This window comes from Frieseomelitta varia, unplaced genomic scaffold, assembly GCF_011392965.1.
Source record: "Frieseomelitta varia isolate USP_RPSP 00005682 unplaced genomic scaffold, Fvar_1.2 scaffold_455, whole genome shotgun sequence".
NCBI classification, from domain to species: Eukaryota; Metazoa; Arthropoda; class Insecta; order Hymenoptera; family Apidae; genus Frieseomelitta; species Frieseomelitta varia.
The window spans coordinates 132,402-144,747 of record NW_025110207.1 but is presented as its reverse complement, the minus strand read 5'-3'; the positions used below and the strand labels follow the sequence as shown (position 1 = coordinate 144,747).

The 12,346-nt window shown below is 34.3% G+C and overlaps 2 protein-coding genes across 2 annotated transcripts; both read right to left on the bottom strand.

Annotated features, from left to right (window-relative positions):
- Positions 1-3,511: 3,511 nt before the first annotated feature.
- LOC122532466 (odorant receptor 4-like) lies at positions 3,512-5,597 on the bottom strand. The gene is made up of 5 exons (XM_043661256.1): positions 4,819-5,597; positions 4,398-4,497; positions 4,201-4,311; positions 3,959-4,114; positions 3,512-3,562 (listed from the first exon to the last, which is right to left on the bottom strand). The coding sequence occupies exons 1-5, from the start codon at positions 5,595-5,597 to the stop codon at positions 3,512-3,514; spliced, it is 1,197 nt and encodes a 398-aa protein (XP_043517191.1).
- A 4,189-nt stretch (positions 5,598-9,786) lies between these two features.
- LOC122532465 lies at positions 9,787-12,209 on the bottom strand. Its single transcript, XM_043661255.1, has 5 exons — positions 11,249-12,209; positions 11,081-11,180; positions 10,911-11,021; positions 10,365-10,520; positions 9,787-9,945 (listed from the first exon to the last, which is right to left on the bottom strand). The coding sequence occupies exons 1-5, from the start codon at positions 12,043-12,045 to the stop codon at positions 9,787-9,789; spliced, it is 1,323 nt and encodes a 440-aa protein (XP_043517190.1). The 5' UTR covers positions 12,046-12,209.
- Between the last annotated feature and the right edge of the window lie 137 nt (positions 12,210-12,346).

Here is a 12,346-nt window from a genome sequence, read left to right as displayed (position 1 = left end):
TTGATACATAATTACTGATTGCATTATTAAATAGTTAAATAATAAATTATATAACTGCTACGATTATTAATTATATGGCAATAACGAGCTTGTTGACTGCGATTTCGGTTTGTGTAGATGTACATACGTATCCATTGGTTGTGTAGATGTACATACGGTATTCATTGATTAATGAAAAATTAGTAATTTGTAGTTCTTTATGGGTAACTAATTTGTCAGTATTTGTGGAAAACGATACATCCGAGTTTGTATATTTTGCGTACAAAAATATTTTACAAAATCTAGGGTTAATTATTTATTCTACAATGATATATCTGTAAATGAGAGGTAGCATTTTATTTATCTCGTCCACTTTTCTCACATTATATCGAACATTCGACAAAATTTATTTGAATTGATAGGTTATTTAATATTTTATCAATAAGTTCAGAATTTTAATTTACTTCATGAAAGATTTAAATAATACGGTAAAACGTGGATTGAACTGTTCTATATAAGTCTGATATATAGTTGAATAATTTCGGCTAGTTACTAGCTGCTTCAATATTTGATATTGAAAAATTAACAATAATGATTGATTTGAAAGATGTTTCTAGCTCATTCGCTACTTTGTATAATAGCCATAATGCATCTTTAGGAACACTTTTGCAATTGATTGTTACTACCATGATCATGCTATATCCAATTATAATCATTATTGATATTGCACCGGTAAGCTCCACAAAGTAAATAGACGATGTAACGTATTCAGATCAACCAAAGTATCTGTAGTGAAGGTTTCATTAGTTACGATTATGGGAATTACTTTGAATAAATTATTGTCAAACATAACTCTCTAAATGGGTTCCCATATTTAAATTATAGTAGCGACAAGGAGGATAAAAATACTTCTAGCTGCTGAAGGAGGATAAAAATACTTCGACTATACGAAAGGGAAGTGTAATTCCACTGAAGAGTTACGTTAAATATATGGTTTGGACCAAGGATTATTACTCGTTCAAATATATCTGATACTATGAATGTCAAAAGTTGATGTTAGAAAATATAATAATTTCTTTTCTCTGACATTAATAATATCGGAGACAATTTGAGGCGGCAATGGTTATTGGTCTGTCCTGTACATCTAAAAGCAGCGTAAAAGCCTTATTAAGAAATGATTTATTTTGCTTATGTATTACTATTTAAAAAGGAAGACTCGCTCTTTGAATTTTGTGTGATACTCAACGATATCCGCGATTTTCTCCTGTACACTGTTTTTATCCGTTTTCGACAAATTCGTAAGGTCGTTCATTTTATTCCCCAAGATTTTCAGCATGCTGCACATGTGTAGAGAAAGCGTGGTGCAAAGCCCCAGTATTCCAGTTAATGTCGTGCAATTGATGAACCCGCACAAGACTTGTACGAAAAAAAGTATCTCGTAATTGGGTCGTTGAAGAAAAAGTAATCCGGACACGGTAGTTGTCTTAATTTAGTATTATCCGGTAGAATGACTTTTGGTCTCAAAAATGGAGTGACCGCTCGTAAACTCCAGCAATCTGTGCCCGATAGCGGCTCTGGTTTTGTAAATCCATTGATCCTCTTTCGTGCCATTTATCCATTCGTTTCTCAATTTGTCCATCAATTCACGAATCTCGTTTTGTCGCCGTAAGACGATAGTATACTTGTACAAGGAGTTATAGTGCGGTACAAACAACTTGATTCGGGTCCCGGTGTTTTTTTCACTTTCAAAATTATGAACAGTATACTCGGTATCATGACGGGGAGTTGTATTGAGTAAACAAAAATGATTTGAATATATTTTCTTATCTTCGAAGCCACAGATGATGTAACGTTCGTTGGCCAGGCACCGATTGCGTGCAATAGTAGATGCAACAACCGTGTAATATATTTTACACCTTCTTCTACATTTTGTACTTGCGTCATTTTTTGAGTGGTTGCTTGGACGGATGGTGACACCTGACTGTTCCTTTTGTTACAGGTCTCCGAGTCCAGAAAACTCGTCGCGCTTGCGGGCATAAAATTTCAACCATCGGCGAATTTGTTAAATTACTTGTTATCAACGAGTTCTGAATTGCATTTTGATTGTTTATGGAATAGTTATGGAAAATTGCTTGAAGGTACGTACTCGCAAGGTTACGCGTATCGTTTCCCCTTTCGGCCTAAATGTTTCATTATTTCAACTCTCCTTCATTTTCTTTTTTTTTTTTCTTCGATTAATTTGTCTCAATCGCTTGGAAGAAAATTTTGTGCCAATATGATTTCGGAAAATTTTTTCAGACGTGATAAAAGAGAATTTGAATTTTCGGAAAATTTCTGTCATATTTTATGTGTTCGGTATTTCTAACAAAATTTCTTATTCTAATATTTATTAAAGTTCTTTTTTCATGAGTTATATAGTTTTTATTAGATCGATTACCGTAATAGTACGTGAAAATGGAAAAATTCCGTACGCAGGATTACTGGTATGAAATCGTCTGTTATTATAAAATTAAGAGAATTGTTTCTCGTAGTATGAAATACTATAACAATCGATAGAAATACTACAAGAGCATTGTGTGAGTCAGAAAAAAGAGTGCAGTGTCTGTTTTGACGTTAACTATTTTTTCTGCGTGAAATTGAGATATCGTTAGATTTTGTTATAGTTGAGTTTCGATATTCTCCAAATTTTTAAAGAACTGTTTGTTTTATCAATTGCAAAGCATTAGAAACGATAGACGATTATTACTAACTTTATATGAAAGGGTTCCTTATTTGAGTGATACAACATTTACTGTTCAATTACTGAAATACAAAAAAAAAAAAAGAAAAAACTAAAAAAAAAATACTGTAGTTCTAATCTCAATATTATCTTTTTATTTTAGATTTCAAGATTGATCTAAGCTTCTTGCAACTGTATGTTACCGTAAAAAAATATCAGAGTTTATATCAATTTTCGCTGTGCACTCAAGAACGTCACACGATCTAAGAAATACAGGTATGTATTTCGTACCATATATAATAATTAAAAAATACAAATGTTACGAATTCTTCCTCAAAGAAGTCTTCGTAAATGAAAATTTTTTCTAATAAATTTCTCCATACTACACTTCGCTGTAACATCTTCTTTTCCTCTTAAAATTCGCGATTTCTGTTGCAGAGAAGTTTTTGTGCGGGATGACTTTGGAGGATTCGATCGTGCATATTGAATAATAAGTTTAGTTACTTTTAAAAAAGTGTGTTTATGACGAAATGAAACATGTTGACATTTTATGAGAATATGGTTACGATGTTATATAATTTTCTAAAGAAATTTTTTGTGAAGTTTACAGTGGATATGAGTGATTATATCGTGGCAGTGAAATGTAACCAATTCGTGATAAAAGTAGGGGAAAATGAAGTTGTTTGTATATGATAATGTCGGACGATGTTAAATGTGTGAAAGTGCTACGTTCGAGAAGATTATTTTGTCTGATTATTCTTGGTTAACCGTGTATACTGTATTATAAGGTACGTAAACCTTCGTAATAAACATTTAAATGGTGTTTCGTAGCACATTAAAATATGCCATTGTTGTTTTCACGATCTAGAAAGAAAAAAAAAAACGGAACGTGTTCAAAAAAATAGAAAAAAATAGATCGACAGATGTCCACAGTAATCTTCGTATGTTGCGTGAAAATGTTTAATTCTACTTAAATAAAATTTTATTTTAGAACAAAGTTCGTGCTTTATTGTTAAATTTATATTTACATTAATATACATTAATAACTATATAATTAACATATGTACATATTCTTATTAATGGAAATTCACAAATTTCGATTATTTGTGTGATTAGATACTATCTAGAGATGGTATAACGAGCCAAAATTATATATTACGTACGCGTATTCTATTAATAACTTACTCAAGTGAAATATAAAATGTTCTTTTCGTTAATCGTACGAAGATTACTGTGGATGACGGAGTTAGTAATACTTACGTCGGTGAATGTAGCTAATGACATTTCCACAATTTTTGCTGCCGTGACTTTCATTGGGTAATTCGACGTAATGATAATCATGACCAAACTGCGTGCCTTTTTCAAAGGGAACCGGTACCAATTGAACGTATGGGATGCCTTTTTAACAATGTCGCTCTGTTAAAGGATAAGTATGCAGTGTACACCAACAATAATTTTACACTAGAGAAAAATTTCATTTAATTAGAGTCGATGGCATATACCTCGTCGATGAGAAGTTGACCAATGTAACAGTTCGTGAACGTGCCAACTGTTGTTGTCGCTTGCAACGTAAAGTATGTTATTATCCCTGTCACGCTGTTACTTTCCCACTCCTAAAAAAAAAAAAAAAAATGGCCAAATTATAGAAATAATCACTATGTCGTTATATGTCTTCAACGCTTCGACCATATGTCCCTACCATAATAATACAGTATCCAAGTACACACGAGATTACCACCTCGTTGCTGATCTCGACGAAATACATACTCGAGGTGACGTGTTCAGCTCGATGAAGAAATCTGTAACGAGGTCTCGATCAAAATTGGTATTGCTTCGAGCAAATGATTGTACAAGATCACTTGTTAATGTTAAAATTGATTATTTAAGTTTCTTCCATCTTTCACTCATTTTTGAATTAGAAACGAACCGTCGAAGTAATCGCTGAATTGGCAAAAGTATTGCAATTCCAGTAGGGGACGTTATATGAAAAAAGTTTCACTGAGGAATGAATTTCACTCGCACGAATGAATTTCCGATTGTATTACGTATGTTAAGTATGTATCCAATATTTCATAGAAAATTAACCGCTCTGTCAACGAGTCGTGAAATAATGCGAATACCTTTTGATTTTAGTGTGATACTCAACAATGTCCGTGATCTTCTCCTGCACAGCGTTTTCATCTGTATCCGACTGATTCGAAAGCTCGATCATCTTGTTCGCCAAGATTCTCATCATGCTACACATGTGTAGACAAAGCATCGAACAAAGCGCGAGCGTTCCGCACAATGTTGTGTAATTAACGAACCCGCAGAGAACTTGCATGGCAAAAGTAATTTCGTAATTGGGCGTGAGCTGTTCGTCGAAGAAGACGAAGTAACCTGGACACGGTAGGAGTCTCATGGTCGTGTTATTCGGCAGAACGATCTTGCCCCTCAAAAGCGGAATGATCGCTCGTAAACTCGTGCCGCCGGTGTACAGAAGGATTACGAATGGCATCATCAGCCTGTGTCCAATACTGGCTCTCGTTGTATAAATCCATTGGTCCTCTTTCGTGGCATTTAGCCACTCGTGTCTCAAGTCGTTCAACAACTGACGGATCTGGTTATGCCGCCGTAAGAGGACAGTATACTTTGTCAATTGGCACACGGAGTTGACATGTGGCATTATCAACTTTATTCGACTTCTGTTGTTCTTCACTTTCAGCACGATGTACAGAATGCTTGGTACCATGACACCGAGTTGCAGAAAGTAAATGAAAAAGATCAGAAGCCATTTTAGTATCTTCGAATGTAGAGAAGACGCGACGTTCATTGGCCAGGCTCCGATTACGCTTAGCAGTGGCCGCACGAACCACGTAACGTGCTTTATGCCTTCCTCCACGTTTCGTGCTCGGGTCATCTTTTCTCGAGATTGCAGATTGAACGGACGATGAAATCTAACTGGCCACATTGCGCCGACGGGGGAGGAGAGAAAAGGTCATCGATTCCGTGAAACTCGTCGCGCTTGCGTGTATAAAATTTTTAACATCCGCGAATTTAGTGTTAGATTGCTGTTGTCGATTGCTTGTGCACGGAAGGGGTTGGCGGAATTGCGTTTCGATTCTTTAGAAAAAAAAAAAAAAAAAAAATTGGAAGATTAGGTGAAATTGCTCCTACAGCGTCTACACCGAATCGTTCTCCTCCTCGTTGTCCGCGAAGTTTCATAATACCAGGTCTTTCCTCTTCGCGCGCTTTACTTATTCAGTTGCTGCGCGGATTATTTTTGATCGTGACAATATTAGAAATATCGTTCTGAACATCGTTGAAATATTTTGAAGAATTTCTAACGAATGTTCGACGTTTACAATAAAATTGCTTATTATTCACTGTAATTTTCCAACGGAAGTTTCCCTCCGCCGATCGCAACGCTTTCAATAGATAATGGGAATGGGCATTGCTGCAGTGTAAATGTAGAAGTAAATGTGAGAAGTTTGGTAAATGTAAAGGGGCTCCGTAAATGTAGAAGGGGGTTCCGTACGCGAGACCATGGGCTTCAAATAAAGGAAATTATTTCTCGTCGCGGTGAAACATCGCTGAAAAACAGAGCTCAGTATCAGTTTTGACGTTCAGTATTTTTCACGTGTGTGTTCCATCGCAGTGTTTCGTGAAGGTACGACTACGATATCCTACAAATTCCTCAAAGTGAAGATTTTTATCAGTCGCGAATTGCGGTGAATGCGAAAAGCAATTATTGTTGCTACGTTGATTTTATGAGAATCAATTCTTGGTGTTCGAGAACCCGGATTGATGTGCCTCTTAACACTCGAACTACCAAAGTGGTCAAAATGACGAATTTATAATTTCTGTCAGGTATTTTATAGACGTAACAACACTGTATTTTTAAGGATTTAAATAATTTTGAATAACGTGAAACATATAAATGAAAGCTCATATACGTTGTATTATTATACATAGTTTCTCTATTTTCTTGACTTTGATGTCTCTGATGGGAATTTTATATTTTAATCATCGGCAGTTCTAGTGTCTAACGAAAAAATTGAGAATTTTCGTACGTACACGCATAATATGTTTTCAGAAATTTTTTGTCATAAACCTTAAGCCTGTATTTAAATACAATCTCTGCAATTTGCGTAACGTTTCGTAAAAACTGCAGGGTTTCGTAGTTGTCTTGATTTCTCTGGATTTTATTCTTTTCTTATCATCTTCCTCTTCGATGCTTGAGAATTTCGGCGTTATTTTTTTGAGCAGTGAAGGAACTCGTCCATTCAGATCCTTAATAAATTGCTTTTGTTACGAAAAGGGCTGCGAAGTATTGCGACATCTAAGTACGGATAATTTCAATGTGCTGTTTTGTTATTTACAGTAAAACCTCATCTATTTCATAAAGTGGTTATAATGTACTAAAATTAGAGTCAGTATTGTTCAATACAGATATACATATGTGTGTACGTAATTAAATAATTTCTTGAAGCAGAGTGCACCACATACATACATACATGCAAGATCGGATAAAAATATCTTTTTGCCAATTGCACGAAAACTTGAGTGATATTAATAATAAGTACCTACACCAATGTGAATGTAGATAAATATACCTCTATGAATTTTACTTTTGATTCTTAATGATTTGGCACATTGAATGTTGCTCGGTTAACGAAAAATTATGGTCGTAAGAGAGAAAATTCTCTTTTTAACAACTTTAATTACTTTATTCAATTCTCTGAGAAACAATTTTTCGCCGGGATAGTTTTAGAAAATTCGATCATTCATGACGAGTAATATGTCGACAAATTGTGAAAAAGTGTGGTAGCATGGAATATTTCAAGATTCTATATTTGCTGCAATTTTCTACAGAAGTTTTTTTCCATCGGCTATCAAATTTGCGACGGACGATGGGAACAGCGATTATCGTAGTTGCAGAAGGGTTGCGTTACTCGCGGGCATACTCGTGATTAAATTATTGAAATTATAGTTTATTATATTCTATTACTGTAGCATAGTTCGATGGCAAACTGAAACCATGGAGAACGGAATACGACATCAGTAAGTAATCATTTCTCGATTATTGCTTCATTCAAATGTTTCATGGCAGTATTTGAGCATTGGCCATGGAAAATACTCAATTTATGGCTTACTACTATTATATGCTGTAATATTCTGTAAAATATTTTTATGGAGAGGTAGATGTAGATAGACAAGATAAAAGTTGTCAGCAGATGATATTAGTAAACCACAATAATTTGCATCACTATTATTCATACTGTATATTAATTATTCATTAAATATACAATGAATCTCCTGTAATATCTAAATATATTTCGAACGTGTTCACAGAAGAGATATACTTGCACCGTTATGTCATTTTCTCTAGAAATACTATAGTTTTCCTGCTGAGGCATAAATTCGTTCGAAAAGTTCGAAACACCAAGTGTTTCTGCAGAGCTTTGCTATTGAGATAATTTACAAATCATCGAATTGCTATCGGTTGATTACAGTTTATTTTGTTACAGCTGGTTCGATAAATTTTCAGAAAAATCTGTCTTCATTTTCATGTCCACGAAAATGCGAATAATTATAGTTTCGGAGTGTCACGCAGATTCAACACGCTGTTTCGATTCTATATTCATTAGTAAGAAGACTCATACATTTCGGAACGAAAATACAACGCGCTGAAATTGAAAAATATACACACGTGCACTGTGAATTTAACCAATAATTTATCGCAGCAGAGTACGTCACATACATACATGCAAAATCGGATGAGAAAAGACGAAATAAAAATATTTTTTTCTCCATTGTACGAAGAATGAAAGAAATTAGCAATAAATACTTACATCAGTATGAATGTATATTTTATTTTTGATTCTTATTGGACCACGATTCTTTCGAAACGAACCGGTCCACTTTGGCAAATTAATTGTGGCTCTGAAAAAAAAATTATATCTATTTATAGTAATCACTTTATTTGCTTGAAAAACGTCGTGATAGTTGTAGAAACTTCGATCGGACGTGACGAGTAATCTGTTGAAAAATTTTTATCGTCATAAATTTATTTATCATGCTCGACGCCTGTGGCAAAATTAAACATTTCGGTACTCTATCAGTACGATGTAATCACTGTAATTTTCTAGAAAAAATTTTTTCATCGGTTATAAAATTCGCGATAGATGACAGAGATAGAAATTATCGCAGTTGCAAGTAAATGCAGAAAGGTTCCTTACACGAAGAAAATGAGTTGCGCGCTTGTTCCCGATTAAATTATTGGAGTACTATGAAAATTATTGTTTCGAAATTGTCCGTAACTGTGGAATAAATGGGATCATTTTATCAGAACGAAACATGAAGCTCAGATTCGTGAACGGAGAACGGAGTACGATATTAGACAGTCTACCACTTTGCAGTATAGCATGAGAATGTTTCTATACTGACCATGGAAAATTATTGGGATTGTATTATGTATAATGTATCAAATATTTTTGTCAAAATATATATATAGAAGTTATAAGACATTTATTGCAATCAAATTTCAATGGTGTTGCTATAAGCATCTATTGGTAATATCAATTATATAATTATATACATATATAAATATTTACATAATTATATATATATAAATATTCATTTATAATTATTATAATTTATAATTATATAAATAATTATTATATTATTATAATTTATAATTATATAAATAATTTATATATTATTTTTATATTATTATAATTTATAATTATATAAATAATTATTATATTATTATAATTTGTAATTATATAATTTATAAATTATAATAATATAACTTATATTATAATTTATAATTTATATTATTATAATTTAATATAATAATATAATTATTATAATATTTTATTATATTAAATAATAATAATAATTATATTGTTATATATATATACATACATAAATATTGTATTTTGGGGAATATACGAAAAGAATACTAGTGACGGACGCGAGAAAGTGTCGGAGCGCTTGCGCGAAAAGTAGACTACTAGCGAGTAGTGAGACTCTATGCAGCGTCGGCCTTATATAAGGCCGATTCTCCTTGTGCCCTTCTCAATCACGTGAGTAAAGATGGTAGGTCATTTCAGGCCGAAATGTGTCGTTGAGCGATAGTCAATCCCATAAAGTAATTTTTGCAAGTACTTTATGGGCCTAACGGTACTGCCCAGAGATGCGGCTCTCACATTACGTTTATACGTTTTATTAGGCCTGGCTGCAGAACCACATTTTACACCACACTGTCCAATATTATTATTGCAATAAACATGTACGTATATAAATTATTCATTAAATAAATATTAATTATTCAGTTAATGTTGATCTTCTTGTAATATATTCTTCAAAATATATTTTCGGATTGAACGACTTCATTGGAAAATGAAGAAATATAAACGTAGCACATGAAACGTAATATTTATAGCGAATAATCTCTTTCTATGTAAATAATTTCTAAATATACTTGCTACATTTGCTATACGAGATTTTTAAGTAACAGTCACACTAATTTTCTTTAATTCTTTGAAAAATGTGAAACATTAAACAACTTCCCGCAGCATATTTATATATCCCACTGTCATTTTCACGATCTAGAAAAATAATTTTGCAGACCGTACAAAAATTTTGGATGACGGATTTGGAGGTTACGTTGGACACTTACATTGGTATAAGTAGATAACGAAATGTCGACAACTTTCATCGCCGTCAATTTGATCGGATAATTTGACATAATGATTATTAATATCAAGTAGCGGGCCTTCTTCGGCGGAAAATTGTACCAGTCCAACGTGACACATGTTTGGGCAAAGTTATCGCTCTGGTAAGAATTCAGAATAAGATTCGTATTATTCATAGAATTATTATTACAATTATTATTATTATTATTATTAATCGAAATTCATACCAACATAGAATTCGATTCTTATACAAATTCATGTTTTTATAAACGCAACTCGTTTATAAAATCACAGTCAACTTGTTTTTATCGTGACTGATACTTGCAGCTTGGAAAATTTATCAATTTACAGAAATGTCCAAAATATGAGTCCGTATCATCTTTGCTTACATTATCAATTATTTACTAATTCTTTCAATTGTATATAGAATTTCTTCAGAATTTCTAATTTAGAGTTTCTACGTTTAATTACTTCAACTTATGCTTCGGGAGAAATTATGAATTTGTATAAGTATCCGCAGTTTCACGTACTTCGTCGAGAAGAATTTGGCCAATGGAGCATATTATAAAGGAGGAGAACAGGAACGTTGAAATCAGTATGAGATACACCACCACAGCAGAGGCATTGAAATTTTGCCACTCCTGAAACATAATCTTTAACTTATCTAACAAGAAGGGAAACTAAATTAATCGTGCGGTACCAGTATTATGCCATATCCCAGCAGACACATAAGAAGGACGCTGTTAGCGATCGAAATGAAGCAAATATACTCTGTAATCGTTTGTCCGTTAAAGAAGAATCTGAAAGAGCGCGATTTCAGAATTGCTTTGATAATCCGAATTATCCTCCTCGACTTTCCAAAACTTACGTTCTGATTTTCGTGTGATATTCAACGATGGTAACGATGTTCCTCTGGATCGTCACCTCGTTGACGTCCGATTTCTCGGTAAGGTCGATCATTTTCTTCCTTAGGATCCTTATTAAGCCGCACATGTGCAAGGAAATCATCATAATAATCCCAGTGCTACTTGTGACTACAATATAGTTGCAGATACCACCCAACGTTTGCAGTGTGAAGATTATCTCGTAGTATGGAGTTACTTGTTCGTTGACAAACGGAAGGTATATTGGACAGGGTAACAGTCTCACGGTCGTGTTGTCCGGTAGAACGATTCTACCCTTCAAAAGTGGGAGCATAATTCGAAAAGCGACACCTCCACCCCACACGCCGATGACCAGTATGGATATTATTTTGTTGCCGACCTTGGCGCACTCGCGGAAGAACTGCCGATTTTCTTCTGTGGTGTCTAACCAGTCGTTCCTTATATCGTCCAACGCCACTCTTATATTCTTCATTTTGCTCAATACGACGATGTACTGCGCCAGTTGGAAAATACTGTGGAGCACCGGCAGTATCAGCTTCAGCCTCTTCTTGCTGTTTCGTTCCTTGAAGAATACGTAATAAAAACCTGGCCAGGTGGTGAACGATATCAGGCAAAAGCATACAGGTGTTATGAACGGTTGTAATATCTTTAAAAACGTGGCCGATTCGGGTCCAAGTGGCCAGGCACCGAGTGCTGTAACGAAAGGCTCCACGTATCTTAAACCACGCTTCAGCTCCTCTTTCATTCTCTTTTCGTCCGTTTCTCCCTTTCTTTCTGCCATTTCCTCTTCTCGATGGTCACTGGTCACGCACGTGTAACGAAACCCTACCCCTCTCTCAAACGGCAAAAATACTCACTGCGCTTGGGTTTATACATTTTTAAACGTCGTGAATTTAACATCGAATGACAGTCGTTCAAACAATTTTGAGGGATGTTTTGTACTTATAGTTACGTCCCGGCGTATGCGCAGTAAACACTTTAAATTATACCCGGCCCCTTATACGCGTTTCCAGCCGTAGAAGGGATATATTTCTACCTGTGTGTCATTTTCTGTAGAAATACTTTCCCTGCTTGGACGTAGC

Bases quoted from the DNA above. Each gene is read 5' to 3' on its own strand.
- LOC122532466 (XM_043661256.1), bottom strand. From the start codon at position 5,597: ATGACCCGAGCACGAAACGTGGAGGAAGGCATAAAGCACGTTACGTGG. The intron at 4,312-4,397 runs GTAGGGACATAT...TTTTTTTTTTAG, and splicing joins TTGGATACTGTATTATTATG to GAGTGGGAAAGTAACAGCGT. The intron at 4,115-4,200 runs GTATATGCCATC...ATCCTTTAACAG, and splicing joins GTCAACTTCTCATCGACGAG to AGCGACATTGTTAAAAAGGC.
- LOC122532465 (XM_043661255.1), bottom strand. From the start codon at position 12,045: ATGGCAGAAAGAAAGGGAGAAACGGACGAAAAGAGAATGAAAGAGGAG. The intron at 11,181-11,248 runs GTAAGTTTTGGA...GCGCTCTTTCAG, and splicing joins TATCACACGAAAATCAGAAC to ATTCTTCTTTAACGGACAAA. The intron at 9,946-10,364 runs GTAAGTGTCCAA...AATATTGGACAG, and splicing joins CGTTATCTACTTATACCAAT to TGTGGTGTAAAATGTGGTTC.